The 15615-nt window shown below is 50.2% G+C and overlaps 1 protein-coding gene across 23 annotated transcripts in view; it reads right to left on the bottom strand.

The window, feature by feature from the left end:
* Kcnma1 (potassium calcium-activated channel subfamily M alpha 1) overlaps window positions 1-12761 on the bottom strand; it is a 710535-nt gene extending 697774 nt beyond the window's left edge. For 12 of the 23 annotated variants that reach the window (XM_076544635.1, XM_076544638.1, XM_016003340.3 and 9 more), the window contains exon 1: window positions 12264-12755. In XM_076544635.1, coding sequence (XP_076400750.1) covers window positions 12264-12644 — 381 coding nt within the window. In that variant the 5' untranslated portion in view covers window positions 12645-12755. Of the gene's footprint in view, window positions 1-12263 lie in introns of all 23 variants that reach the window. The other 11 variants (XM_076544629.1, XM_076544630.1, XM_076544631.1 and 8 more) reach the window with 4 other exon arrangements.
* Window positions 12762-15615: the final 2854 nt, after the last annotated feature.

Genomic DNA, 15615 nt, shown 5'->3' with positions numbered 1-15615 from the left:
GTGTGTGTGTGTGTGTGTGTGTGTGTGTGTGTGTGTCTTCAGTGCTGGGATCAAACTAAGGACCTCTGCACATTAGGCAAGTGCTCTCCCACTGATTTACATTCCCAGGCCCTGTTTTGACATTGTCTCTCAGCCCAGACTAGCCTTGAAATCAAGATCCTCTTGCCATAGCCTACCAAATGTTGAAATTACAAAAATAATTATTAAAAATAAACATCACATTGTTTGACCTTCTTGGGGCTGGAGGGATATCTCAGCAGTTAAGAGCACTAGCTTCTCTTCCAGAGGATCCAGGTTCAATTCCCAGCACCCACGTGGCGGGTCGCAACTGTCTGTAACTTCAGTTCCAGGGATATCCAACGCCCTCTCTGGCCTCCAGAGGCAATGCATGAATGTGCCACGGAAACATATGTGCAGGCAAAACATCCATACATAAAATAATAAAACAAAATAAGTTTTAAGGTCTACCTTATTGGTGTTCAGTGTGCAGTTTAGTGGTGAACAACATATTCACATTGGTGTGTAACTACCTTCAAAATGTTTTCACACGCAAAGCTGAAATGCTATGCCCCTTAAATGACTGATCGGTCACCCTATCCTGAGGAGACACTGGTTTGCTTCACGAATGTGGCTATCCTAGGTGCCTCATAGGAGCTGAGTCCCATCTTTCACGTCTAGGTTACATCACCTAGCTCAACATGCTGGAGGTCCACCACGCGAGGCAAGCCTTCCCTCTGACAGCCAGACAACAACCCAGTGGGTGGCCATGCTACATTTGATTTCTCCTTTCATCTTCTAGTAGATTCTGGGTGGTTGTCACTTTGGGCTATTATGGGTAATCCAGCTCTCAACGTGAGCACACAGATCATTCAGGCCCTTGTTCTTAAGTTATGGCTCACAGAACCAGAAATGGAAACAGTAGATCATGATAGTTAATTTTTAATCTTGTAAAAACCTTCCATAATAGCTTCCAGGGGTTCCAGCTTCTCTACAGCCTCTCCAACATGTGTGATCTTTCTGGATATTTTTTTACAGAATTTATCCCAGTGGGTGTGAAGTGTCCTTTTTTTAAAAATGCCTCTGTCTGGCCTACATTTTCTACAATGAACATACAGTACCTCAGGATTAAGGACAAAAATGTAAAACACTGAAGTCAAAAAATAAATCTTATGAGGAAAATAGGTTGCAAATGAACATAAATGGATTTCTTTTTTTAAGAGTGAGACAAACCATTGCGTTCTCCTGTGAGTTTGGTTAGAGACATCACTCCTGCACCCCTCAAGAATCCATCACCTGCACTCAACTGTAGCTGCTAAAATTCACGTGAGTAGGGCCTGTAATTCACAGGCCACTAACACAGCTCCTCTAGGCACTGGGAAGGAAGTGCCGCCGCTGGCCCATGGTGACTATCAAACCCCAGCTGTTGGGTATGCCCTGTCACTTCCAAATCTTTCCCCCAGCCCCTGGCACCCTCATCTGCCGAATATCCCTGGATGGCCAGCGTTTTTCTCCCCGTCAGAGTTCCCAAAGCCTCAGAAAGAGAAAGTGAAAAATGACGGATGCCACAATGTCTGGAGAAGTGTGGGAAGTTAAGAGCACTTGCTACTCTCCCAGAGGACCCAAGTATATTTCCCAGCACTCAGGTGGCTGGCAATTGCTTGTAACTCTAGCTCCAGGCAAGCCAATGCCCTCTTCTGGTCACTGAAGGTACCTACATCAACATGAACATACCTACACAGAGACACTTAATTTGAAAATGAAATAAATCTTAAAAAAAAAAAATTACTGCAGCAATGGTCCCAAAAGAGAAGCCCTGTTTTTACAGTCTAGGATAACAGTGGTACAAAAACAACACCATAAAGCCCATGACTCTTAATGTCAGGCCACAGGGACCACAGGACATAGTTGTTAATTGAACAAAACATCTGTGAAAACCTGCAGTGTTGCAGAGACGAAATCACTGCGCCCAGTGGTCTTTCTACTGGTCTGCTCCACTCCTTGGAGGTGAGATAGACTGACATATTCAAATAAGACCAAAGCAAAGAGGCTGGCAACCAACACCTCCAGCTCCCTGAGGAGAAGTATCGTTCTCAGTACCCCTCCACACACCCGACCCTCCCCTGTCTGCTTCTGGGTTTGTTTGTTTGTTTGTTTGTTTGTTTCCTTCTTCTCTCTTTTTTCTAGCACATCTTTAAAATTAATTTTTAGTTAGCATCCAAAGAAATGGGTTTCATGTGACATTATTTTCCTATATATATATTCCATTATATATATAGGAATTGTTTTGCATTTGCATAAAAAATTAACTTGCATTTGCCCATCCTCAGTAGCCTCCCCTATTCCCCACCCTTGCTGGTCCCCTCCCTCCCTCTAAATACTTTCTCCTTCTGCTTTTACTGCATATATCTACTACCCTCTCTTGTTACACCTTATTTCTTTCCCTGGACATCTTTCCCTCTCATAATCCCACTTCTACACACACACACACACACACACACACACACACACACACTTGAAATCTAAATTCCACATATGAGAGAGAACATGCAGTATTCCTCTTTGTAAGCCTAGCTTATTTCACTTAACATGAGGATTTCTAGTTCTTCCCATGTTTCTTTGCGGGGGGGCCAGAAATAGATGGAAGCACAAGAGAAGGGGAGAAATAAGAAGCTGGGTGGGGATGGGACAATATTTGGTTCTAAAGGGTGGCTCTACTCAAGTGAAGTCCAAAAAGCTTCATGATCAGTATCTCTTCTGTCTCCTTTGGGCTCCAAGAACCAATGCCTGGAAAGCAGAGCCCAGCCCAGCTTCTTAGCAAAAGATTCACACCCTGCATCTGGATTCCTGGCATCACCCCAAAATCACTTCAGCCTTTGGCTAAGTCCAAGGCTAACTTACAAAGGAAACCCAACCTTGGAAAGCCAAACCTTTAACAGTGACGGGCTTGAGCCATTCGTTGATATAGGAATGGCTTTGGGACTGGAGATGGAACTCAGTTGGTAGAGCACTTACCCAGCATGCACAAAGCCCTGGGTTCAAGCCTAAGCATAAATCCGGCATGTGGGACAGTCTGTAATTCCATATCTGAGGCGAAAGAGGCAAGCAAATCACAAGTTTGAGGTCATCCTTAGCTACATAGTGTTAGGGACCAGAAAGGGCTATGTGAGACTCCATCTATTAAAAATAAAAAATAAAAATAAAGAAAAGTGACTTTAGGGCCCATGAAGGAAAAAAACAAACACCCACCAACAGCCTGCAACAAATCTAAACAGATCTTCAAAGGCAGAATCATCAGGCAGATTGGAAATTAGGCACTTCCAAACGTTAAGGACTGCAAAGCAGGGAACCTCACTATCTCAGGAGAAGCGGGGACAAGGGACCAGAGAGGACAAGTTGCCTGCATGGAAGCAGCATAGGTAAGGTCATTTGACATTCCCACAGTATGGGCAGTATCCATATACCACCCAACTCCCTGTCATCCAGGTATGCACTTAGGGTCTGAAATCTACTACTCAGGACTTGTTCTGGGTGCCCCGGACATGGATCACAAACAAAAAGAGACTAGAAAATTCTTGCTAGATCCATTATAAGGTGAGCAGTGAGCATCTATAAGTGAGCATCCAGAGATGATGAGCACACCAGCCCTCTCTGCTGGGGGAGCAGGAGAGCTGTAGCACTCAGGGGCACCCCCAAACTCCCACCACCCTGAGCTGTGGCTGCACTTGCCCCTAAATGTCCTAAGTCAAGTCTCTGTTTGTTCAGAGTTTACTGGATGTGGGTCCCCAAGAAAACTTGATAGGAAGGCCAATGAACAAACATGAAGAAAGGAAGAGGGATCCAGATTGGGGGCATACACCTGTGATGCCAGGACTCAGGAAGCAGAGGCAGGAGGATCATGAATTCATGGCCAACCTGGGCTACATAGTGAGACTGTCTCAGAAAAGAAAACACACACACACACACACACACACACACACACACACACTTTTTTAAAAAAAGGAAGAAAAGTTAAGAGCATAGCTCAAGTAGCAGAACGCTTGCCTAGCATGCCTGAGGCCATAGGTTCTATTCCCACTGCTACAAAAACAAAAAAGAAAGTGGAGAGTAAATGAGATGTTTTAAATAACTTCAGCTTTGGCCACGTACAGAAGCATTAGTCACACAGGTAATGAGATCGTACAGAAAGATGACTCCCAGACTCGGCTTGAGGACGTTAAGCATATCCATTCTGGCCCTAGAGTGCCAATTACATTTCCAAATTGGCAATTAGACATAATGTCCCAAAGACAATTACCAAATAATGCCAAACACAATGCAAATTCCATCTGAAGGAGAGCATTCTTCTGAAACTGTCCTTCTGCCCCTCGCCCAACTCAGCCCCCTCACACACAACTGCCCCCAAGCGAACTCAATCTCTGTCACCCACTAGTCAAGACACCATGGTGGTGGGAATAATTAAAACCTAGAATGAATCAAGCAACTCATAATTGCATCACCAAAGCTCGTCACCAAATCAAGCCCATGACTTCCTCTCGGCTTCTCAAGAATAGCTGATAAATGACACCAAAAAAAAAAAAAAAAAAGTAGGAGGGACCGAGAGGACAGCTCAGTCAGCAGAGTGTTTGCCACGCACCCATGAGGACCTGGGTGTGATCCCTAGGACGCACATAAAACGCTAGGCTTGTTTGTGCTCGTGATCCCACTGCTGAGGGGGTGAGATCCGCTCACTAGGCTAACAGCCTAGACTCCTTGGTGAATTCAGACTGACCAGTGAGAGAGACTGTCCTAATAAAAACAAGGTGGGGCTGATGAGATGTCTCATCTACTAGTGTTTGCTGAGCAAAGCTTGACAACCTGAGTGTCATCCCCAGAACCCACACAAAGGGAGACAGAAAACGGACTCCTGAGCATTGTCCTTTGACCTCCACATATGTGCCACAGCAGGCACACGCAACAACAAATAAGATATTGAAAGAAAAGTGACTAAGAAATGACACCCAAGATTGTCCACACACACACACACACAGAGAGAGAGAGAGAGAGAGAGAGAGAGAGAGAGAGAGAGAGAGAGAGAATGAGAGAGGTATCTGCACCCACCAAAGTCCTCACCACCCTAAGTGTCTTTTTAAATAACTCCATTCCCGCCCTCAAGGAAGCTGCAGACCGCTCAGGGGTCACTCACAGGTATCCACCTGCCAGGAGAAGGGACCTGGTTTTAGCCCAGCTCACTCTGATAGTTCTGAGTCCGAATGGGCCAGAGGTCAGAACCTGTCCTCATTCTTTTTCCCCTGGCGCCTAGCTCAGTTTCCAACCCAGTAAATATGCTGCGATAAAGGCAAAGCCAACAGCCCTAAGGTTAACCAGGTTTGAGGGCCTCCAAGTACAGGGCCTTTCTTCATGTGGCTTCCAGAGACCTGAGGAAAGCTCTTTCGGGGTCCCCCTCCTTTGACAACGGAACAACATAAAAAGCACATCTCAGGGAAAGTCCCCGACGGTAGGAGCTGTGAAAACCCTTGCGATGTCGAGAAAGAGAGCTGCTTTCATCGTTGTCCGCTGGGATTCTTGAGAGGTACAGGGGAAGATGGCAAGCCCTCCCCTGCCAGAGCCCTTTAAAACTGAAGCCTTTCTCCCATTTGGGAAGGTCCATCCCGGTCCCTGTGGAAAATCAGTGACTTCCACCCTTCCAGAAAGAGTAGCCCACAGCTGGCCTCCTGGACCATGCCACACCATGCAGGGGCCTTTAATTTTGCAAGATGGTGGTTTGGCTAACTCACTGCCCTGGGCTTTGAGAAGCCACACCCCTCACAGGGTGACCAACTGGCAAGAGGAAGAACCCACACATTGGCTGGTAACTAGCAGGCCACACCCTATAAACTGCTGAATGCCACTCTGGCTACCACAAGCCAGCCCCCAAAGCCATAGTGCCTGTGGGCTCTTTGGGAGAAGACACCCCAAGAGTCAGCTTTAACGGCCTGGCAGCAGGCTCACCCTCCACTCTATATGTCTCATCTAGTTCTCTCACCCTGGCTATCTGGCATCAGCAAACCTGCCTCTTCTTGTCCATTCTGGCCCCTTCATGTCATAGGAGAGACAGGAATGTCCATATTCCATGATAGGCCCATCTTCAGAGATGCATGGCCCAGAAGCCCTTGCCATTCACTCACATTGGGCTCTGCAGAACATCAGCAATGCCTGCCTCTTACAGAAATGCAGCCACCCAGGCCACTCCCTGGGCCTTCTGTGTTAGACTGTTTCAGCAGCCCTCCAGGTCATCAGTGTACACATAAAAGTTGAAGATCCCCTCCTCCAGCCCTTCCAGACAGAAACTCGAGCCCAACAGACATTCCGCAGGCCTTCTTCCCACAAAGCTAAGTCTATGAGGGTGGGACCCTGAATTTCCCTCCCACTGATCCCAAAGCCAAGAAGAGAACACGGACTTGAGGCATCTGGAAGAGAGAGCCACTGTTGGTCTGCTCCTGCTGTCTACAGCAATGGAATTTCAGAGGTTCTGCAGGAGACTGGCCTTACCTGACCCTCAAAGATTTCTCCACAAGTCTCAGAGTTCTCTGTGATGCCCCAGGGCTATGGTGTCACGGCACAAACACAACCCTTTCCCACAGACTGAAAAGGAGTTTCTCTAGAGGCTCCACAGCTCTGAAGTCCCGAGAAGGCACTGTTGGCTGTTGAGAGTCACAGATTAGCACAGCCATTGCCACTGAGAGCCAGGGAACCCCTGCTACCCACTTTGGGAAGGAGGCCCTGGCATTGTAATCCAATGCCATCTTGATTGCGTCAAAAAGAGACAGAGACACAGAGAGACAGAGAGAAAGGCAGGAGTGGGAGGCAGAGTAAGCAAGCATACCCCAATGCAAGCACTCCGTGCTGGAAGGCACTTATTGAATATCCCAGCCCAAAGAACACAGTGGCAAGGCAAAAGGGGGGGGCTGGCCTCCCTTCTCAGGCCAAATAGCAGGGTGTCCCTTCCTCCAGAAGCAGCAGCAGCAGGCCAAGGCTTGCTAGGAAAGCATGGACCCACGTCTTCTCAGAACACTGTGCAGTGAGGCTAGTGAAAGAACCATGGGACTGTGATCTATTAGAAGTCTCAATGTGATGTGAGGAAACTGAGGCACATGGCACTGAAGTCCTTGCCAAGGTCATAGGCTGACTCTTGGTCACTACACAGCTCGAAGCAAGGGCCAGCAGGACCTCTGCAAGTCTGTGATGACATCTTCCAAGGAGAGACTCGGCCAGGGCCTTCACTACCAGTCTCTCCCAAGGTAACTTCAAGGGCAAGGACAGAACACACTTTGGGAAATCCTGTCGTAGAGGCTGCCAAGGAAAAGCTGGTCTGGGTACACAGCATCCTGGCTAGGAGATCACAGCATCCGGGGTTTAGGAGGGGATAAGTCTGGAGCTCTGACTTGGGCTACTATGGATGGAATCTGTCCCTCTTCAAGGACATATTGTTGAACAGCTACATCTCCAGCTGACTGTTACAATGTTTCCTTCTGCCAGCCCTCCACCTCTGAGACACCAGTACCATAAGTGCGAACCACAATACCCCCTTCATCAACTACACAGCTGTACTGTCCAGGCATCCTCCACAGACCCTTCTTCAGCTACCAGATCCCAATCGCCCTAACTTTCAGTAATCCAAAGCCAGGAGCCCCAGTCTCAGTGTGACTTTGGACAGGTTATTCGACTCACACTCTCAGGTCTGGAGGAGGCTCCTTTGGCTCCAAAATTCTGTCTGTTCTGCAGCTATCCTTCAGTGATTCAAAGAAAACAGCTTCTCACTTGGTGGAGCTGTGGCAACTCCCACTTCCAAGAGACCTGCTAGTACCTGGTGTTCGTTGGACATGAATATTACAGGAATTCTACAAAGTGCCAATGGGCTCCTCTGGCCAATCAGGAAATAAGGCCAGACCTTAATGTCAGCCAAAGACACCCTCCTGGGCGTGAGCCTAAGATAGCCATCACAAATACATAAATAAATAAATAAATACATACATACATACATACGTACATACATACATACATACATACATACATACATACATACATAAACAGCAATGGGGCTGAAAAGATGGCTCAGTAGTTAAGAGCACTTATTGCTCTTGTAGAAGAGCCAGGGTTTTTTTCCAGCACCCGCCCCCATGGTGGCTCACAGTCATCTGAATGTCCAGTCTCAGAGGATCTGACACCTCTTCTAACCTCCACAGGCTTCTGCTGGTACCTGATGTACATATATATACTCAGGCACATACACATAAAACAAAATAAATGTTTGTTTGTTTGTTTGTTTGTTTTTAAATAAGCAACGAGAACAAGCTGTTTGGACAAGGCCAGGTCAGGCCCCCCATGACTGGGGCCTGAGAACTTCTCCCTGGCCACCCCAAGTGACCTGACCACAAAAGCGTATATGAAGGTCATTGGTGCTGGCAGTTGCCAGGACAAGAGGAAACCAAGGACTGGGGCCAATCTGGACTCAAGAGTTCCAGGGTACTGAAGCCGCAGTCCTGATTGAATGCACCGGCTCAGACCCTGGGTAATTACCAAGCCATAATGGGATCTGATATTTATATTAGTCACGAGCTTGTCGGAGAAAATGTGTTGTTTTCTCAGACACAGCCATAGAGACAACACCTCAATAGTTCACAACATGCGGACCATCCTTGACCAAGCCCAAGCTGCTGTAGGGATGATAGCCCTGACTGAGATTATCAGTGGGTCTATGCCTGGCCACATTCAGGTCCCGCAGCAAATCAGAGACCCATCCACAAGTGGCTTGTTTCTCCAGACACTTAAAGAGAAGTAGACCACATGCTAGAAGATGAACAAGTCAAGAGAACAAAGATGCCTAAGTGGTTGGCAGCCGAATTTCAAAAGGATCTGGAGAACTGCAGAGCCCACTGAGCTAAGATCTTTCCCCCACAGTGCCTTGCTCCTTCCCTTCTCCTGTGTGGGACCCAAAAGCAGGGAGCTGATTAGGATTTGTGGGTTTCAACCCTCCAGTTTCACAGGGATCAGAGAAGTTCAGTGGTTTATCTAGGCTGCCTGAATAGCTCTCTTGCTCACTACAATCTAGGACTGGATTGAACTTCAGGATGTCATGGCCAAATGACCAGTACACGCTGATGAAACCTAGGGTGCTGGAGGGAAGCAATACCATGAAAAAGCTCAGAAAAGAACAGTACTGGCAAGACTGTGTCCCCGTCCCAAACAGGGGTGGGATGTGGTGAGCTTTACTGGTATTGTTTCACTCTTTGGCTATATGAGACAGGAAATGGCTATGCAGTCCAAGCTGACTTAAAACTCATGATCCTCCTGCCTCTGTCCTCGATTACTGGAATTATAGGCTTGTTCTTCCTTACTCCCCACACACATACCCAAAAATCCACAACCTATTTTTTTTAATGATAAAGCCATTAGCTATATGCTATTTGGAGGCCAAAGGTGCAAATGATCAGAGGCCCCAAGATGTATGTCCACAGTCTCGGGTTCCTTTCAACAAAAAACCATGGTGCAGACCTGGAGAACAAATGCACAGGATTCCAAGCTCCTGCTGAAGCATGACTCCCTGGGAATTTCAGGTGCCGAGAAAACATCTTCCCCAGAGCTCTAACTCCTAGAAAACCATGCTGCATCTGGATGAGGGTGGGGGTGGACAAATGGGCCTCAGGGCGAATAGAAGTTTTCTATGGGAAAGCATCCGAGATTTGCTTGGGGAGACTAACAGTACAAATGTTCTGAACTTGAGCTGAATTCTTTATTCTGTACCACGTCTTGACAAAACGACCAAATACTTGGAAAGCAAAGAGGGGAAAATATGATTGCAAACAGAACGCAGAGCCCAAAACGTAGAATGAAAAGCTTCTAAGATGCTCACTTACCATTGTTAGATACAGTGAGTTGAGTACACACAATTTAATTGAACAAATCAAGAGGCGGGTATTGAGAGATATGGGCATGATTTGAAAAAAAACTCATGATATCAAAAATAGCTTCATGCTATTCTGTCTTGACCTTCAGTCTTTCTAATAAACCGCAATTATCTCCCATTCCAGGTTGATTCTGTATAGAAACTCTCAACTATGTGCACTCAGTTAGTTGGTCTTGGGACTAAAAAATACGTAAACAAATAGGTATTGATTATTTTTTAATTATCCTTGCACAAAGCCTTTTTTTTTTTCTTTTTAGAAAACAGACAGAAGCTATGCTGGTCATTATTTAGGAAAGAGATTCTTTATATAAACTCTCTCCAAGGAGCATTTCATGACAGGCACTATACTAGCTCTGAATAACCCTAGAGTAAAGAGATGTAGACGCTGCATTTCAAATCTCAAGCTGATGAAAGTTTTTGTTATGATCAAAATGGCTCACTTTCTGAAAAACAGGAGGTAGTTTTTAAAAAGCCAACCTAAATCACTTCTATCTAGAAAATAATTGAGGTGCATGTAACTGTGAGCTACCTTCCCCCCTAAAACAGTTGCCAGATCTCTGTATGGGAGGGGGAGGAGAAACTCTCGGGATGGGCCGGAGCCGGAGAGGGAAGGAGTGATGAAGAGTCTATGATCAGACTGTGTCAAGTCTGATCAGGCAGAAGGCAACTCTGGGTCTGGCTGTAGGAACTCTGCTTAATCTGAAGGCTTCTCTGGAAGGCCAGCGATCTTTCTCCTTGAAAAGGAAGAGGGAACCTCCATCACCAAGAAGGTGACTCCAAACAAAGCCAGCTAGCCACCATTCGAGGCTTTCAGAGCGATAGGAAGAGAAAGCAAGCAAGGAAGGGCGATTTTCCTTTTTCCTCCCTTATTCCAACACACCAGCATTTTCCAAAACACAAATGTGCTGCCACAAAACACAGCTGAGGCCAGCACCTACAGTGATGTATAATTAATGACACAGAGTGCTTCAGTTGCCCTTGGGTTTCAGTCAGCCTGTCCCCTAGCCTAACTCCTCTCCTCAGCAGCCAGCAGCCTGCTACAAGTTGCTGGGTCCTGTGAAGTCTGAGGGGGGTCCCGGGATTAACTTTCCTGGAGCAGGTGTGAACATTTGAGGGCCAAGATGAGTGTCTGCCTTACACAATTCCCCCCAAATATCTCCTCCCTCCAAAAATGTGGGTGCTGTGAAGTCCCCTTAGATGAGAATGATTCAAAAAGAAGGCACCCAGTTTAGCTCCTTTTTTCCCCCATTTCTTTCTTTTATTCATTCTGTAGTTGTCTCTCAAACTGCCCACTCCCGGCCCCCGACCTCCAGCCAGTGCTAAGTGGTGGGCAGGGCCACCTCTAGGGATATGGCCACAGCCTAGGAATCAGCCTAGCAACCATACATCTAAGATGTGAGTCCTGGTGCCGGTGGGCGTCTCTGCCGGGAATAGCTTAAGGCGACTTCCAGCCACATCAAATGCCAAGAAGGAACTGAGAGAAGCCGCAGCCTCAGAGTCTGAGGCGAGCAGCCCTCGTGCTACAGCTTGGAGCTGCTGGCCGCATTTGCAGGGACCCAAAGTGGGTGGCCTGGGAGAGGAGTGCAGAGGCGACGAAAGTACTTGGGGTAGGGGAATGTTCCACAAAGAAAATGCAAAGGATGGAGTGGGCGTTGACATCAGACTTGCAACCATGCTATGTCAGAAAGTGACTCTCCATGGGTTGAGCCCCATTCTGGGATGGGTCTTCCCAACTTTCTATTGACCCCTATGCCCCGACTTTCTCCAGCCACGTTGCTCCCTCAGAATTCCCAAATGCAAGAGATTTTCTTCCTTGCTCAAAGGACCTTCCCTTCTTTGGGACCCCATGAACTCATCTCCCCAACAAGCTCCTAAGTCTGAGTTGATCTGTCCCCACTCGCCCACCGTGAGGAGCCTAGCCGCGGCCGGTAAGTGGTGCCGGGCACGCACCCAGGGTCTGTCACTTCCTCTGTCCCCACGAGGTTGCTTCTCCTCACTCCGCACCACCATACCCAAGAGGCACATGTGCCCCCACCCCGGCCGGTTCGCAGCCACTAACAATCCTATAATAAACAGGGAACTAAAGCGGGGGTCTGCATCCCGGAGCGCACCGGCTGGGGTCAACTCCTCACCGCTGGCGCACAGATCGTTGCCCCAATCCGAGAGCGCAGGGAGAGGAGAGGGAAGGGCAGACGGCGGGGACAAGGCAGGCAGGGACGGAAGGAGGCAAGAGGCGGTGCGGAGCAAAGAGGTGGGCTGCAGGGGACGCCGAGAAGCGGAGGGGCTGGCGCAGGGGGCGGGCGCCCGGGGCGCGCGTTACCTTCGTCTTGCCCCCGCAGTGGCAGCAAACGGTCCACAGGTACTTGAGCGTCCGCCAGAGCAAGATGATGAAGAGGCCCCCGAAGAAAGTCACCATGGAGGAGGCCAGGAAAGCCCACCACATGCGTTGGCCCCGGCTGTCGCACGGCACCTCCATGGTCACCGGGATGATGAGCGCATCCATCTTGGGCTCGTGGACCGAGGACGAGGAGGAAGAGGAGGAGGAAGAAGAAGAAGAGGAGGAGGAGGAAGAGGAGGAGGACGCGTCTAGGCTGAGATGGTTCGCGTGGATATTGCTGCTCATTCTAAGACCGCTGCCTCCGCCGCCGCCGCCGCCGCCGCCGCCGCTGCTGCCGCCGCCGCCGCCGCCACCGTTTGCCATAGCTAGCAACGGGCGGCCGGCGCAGGGGCTCGGGGGAGCTCCTCCCGCCGCCAGCGCCACCCCGAACACCCATCAACAGCCATGTTGCTGCTACTGCTGCCGCCGCCGCCGCGGAGCGCGGGGAGGGGGGCGGGGAGGCGCCTGGGCTCGGGGCGCTGTGCGCGACCTGGCGGGGTGCGCGGAGATATATACAGCCAAGCGCCGCCGCCCGCCCTCCCCCGGGCCGCCGGCCCGCCCGGGGGGGGGAGGGGATGAGCGCGGGTGGCTCCCACTCCCGGACCCGGGCCCCGATCGCCCCCGGGACTGCGCGGAGCACCGAGAGCCCAGGGGGCGCCGCGGGCCGCCCGCGCCCGGGGTCTGTGCCTCCCCGAGCTCCGTGCGCGCGATCCCGGCTGCCCTCGGCGCCGCCCGGCCCGCCTGGCGTGCGCCACGCGTGTGCGCTGCGCCTGGGCCCGGGGTCCCCCGCCCGTCCCCGCGCCGCTCTCGGGTGATGAGGCGACAGCTCGTTAGGATCGGAGAATCCTCGCCCTCCCGCCCGGGCGTGCCCGCGCCACCCTTCCTCCCCCGGGCGCTCAGCTCCTGGATCGCCGCCTCCTGTGCTCCCGGGACCGCCGCAGGTTGACTGCGGCCGGCTGCCCTGCCTCCGCTGCCCCCTAGCCGGTGCTCTGCAGGACCCCCTCTGGCCGGGTCTCCAAGACCTCGGCCTCTGCTCGCTTCTTCCTTCTCTCCTCCTCCGGCTCCTCCTCGTCCCCGTTCTCGCAGCCGGAGCCTCTTCGGCGCGCGCCCCGCGCTCCCCGCAGCCGCCAGCAGTGGCAGCTGCAGCAACTGGAGCGGGCGCGGGCTCAAGCCGCCCGAAGCGGGAGGGGAGGAGGCTTACCGGGCTGACTCGCCACGGCTTGGGGCTGAGTAGGGGCGGCAGGCCATTATTTGGAACTGGCCGCTAACGCGGCCCCCCACCTTCCAGAACACGGCGTATAGCGCCCCCAGCCCAGGTGCAGGACTTAGTATGCGTTGCGCCCCCCGACTAGGTTCAGCGGGGTACCCCAAGGGGGAAGCCACCAGGTTCCCCCCGTAGGCCGGTTTTCCCAAAGGAGCCCCTAACCGGGAGGAGAGGAGTAGCCGTCTGTCAACTCGATTCCATGGGTTTATTGCCATGATCCTCAGGCTTGGAGACTGAGGAAGACCCTAGCCAAGATGGGTACACCTGCTGACATAGCTCGCTCTTACGTTTCCTAGGTGCCCCAGTGTGCGTGACTGACAGAGCCATCTGGAAGTCTGTTGGTGGTCTGTGACCTCTGACAGCAGCAGGTGGGTTTTTGTTGGGTTTTAGTTTTTGTTCCCCCCCCCAACACACACACCCCGTTTCCTTATTAAGCAGCACCAGGCTGCTCTAGAGAGCAGACAAGAACAACAGCAATCTGGCTATTGGTTTGGAACCTGATGGAATGGACTATGGGATTCCTTAAAGGGTCTCTTCCCTGCTTTTTAGATTCCCATGGGAAGAGCAACAGGATGCTGGGTACTCTGCATTCAGGCTTGCTTTTCTACATTTCTGGTTTTCCTTTTTTTCCCCTTTAAGGGGAAGGAATCCAGGTTTGTTCAGCAAACCCCGTCTCCCACTCTCCCGGAATCCCCCTTTGGATGCATACAGACACTTCCTCCCTCCTGACATTTCTTCTCCAGGCTACCAGCTGGACCACAACTTTTTCCTGTGCTAATTAAAACGAAGATGATCACTCTCCCCTCATTGCCCACAGTGATTTCCCCAAAGTTTCCAGCTCATTAGTTACAGCCTAATTGGAATTCTCAGGTTCCTTTCAACTCTTCCTATGGTAAATTGGCCCAACTGAGCCTCCTTACCTGAACAAGCTGTTTCCACCTAAATCATTGGTCAGCCACAAAACCCTGGCCTTAGGATGGATGCAGGAGAGGGGCCAGCAAAGGTCAAATCTGGCAGACACTGAAGATATGTGAGTCTCAAATTGGTTGGTACAATCCTTGGGCTCAGTGGACATATGCATTAGAAAAAACTTAGGGTCGAAGTCGTGGCAGGGAGAGGGGTGGAGTGAGATACCACACTCTTGAGGTACCACACACTTGAGAGTGTGGTACCCTGCATTGGGCACCCACCCATTCCCCAAAACAACAGTATATACAGGAGGGGTGAGAAAATGGCTCAGCTGGTAAAGTTGCTCACCTCCAAACCTGACCACTTGAGCGCCATCCCTAAAACTCTTATACTCAAGGGCAAAAATTGACTCCTGTTTGTTATTCTCTGATTCCCCTGTGGGTGCTCTGAGGCACACTTGTGTTCACACGCGTGCACACGCGCACACGGGTAAATAATTTGTGTTTTAAAGAAGAGAGCTGCGGATGGTATTTTCCAGAAAGAGAAATTGCCTCAGTCTCCCTTTATGTCATCTGACGGTGCCTCCAGCATCATCCTTTGCGTTCGGAAGCTGCTACACAGTTCCCATGCATACATGGCCTGGGTCTTTCCAGCATCGGGCTGGGGTAGCTGAACTTGGAAAGGGTGGGGAGAGGCGCAGGTGGCGGTGGACTGAGGTTCCTTTATTAGTCTCCTCAATAGCTGCCTTTGTTCCTTAACATGTGCCAAGAGTTAGGGACTTGCCTTAAGTCCAAGATTTAACATTTAAAAATAAGACATCCATAACATAAATCAGCAAAGGACAGATCCTGCCCCCTTTGGGTTAGGAAGACTTCAGAATGTATTCCCGCAGTAGCAAAAATTCAACCTTTACAACCAATGGTTCTCTCGGGGTTCTTCCTAGTCGATGCCTACAACCTAAGTCCCCCTGAAAGGCCAGTATCAAGCCTACTTACAAGAGATATGTGGCCGTTGTGTCTTCTGTCCTCCCACTGGTGAAGTCCCCACCTGTGTCCCTACTCCATCACCACCATCATCATCTCAGCATCCTTCTAGAGGGCGCTAGAAGGCCCATGAGGTAAC

This window comes from Peromyscus maniculatus, chromosome 9 (assembly GCF_049852395.1).
Source record: "Peromyscus maniculatus bairdii isolate BWxNUB_F1_BW_parent chromosome 9, HU_Pman_BW_mat_3.1, whole genome shotgun sequence".
In the NCBI taxonomy this organism is placed as follows: Eukaryota; Metazoa; Chordata; class Mammalia; order Rodentia; family Cricetidae; genus Peromyscus; species Peromyscus maniculatus.
The sequence above is the reverse complement of the archived record's forward strand: the minus strand, read 5'-3'. Positions and strand labels throughout refer to the sequence as shown.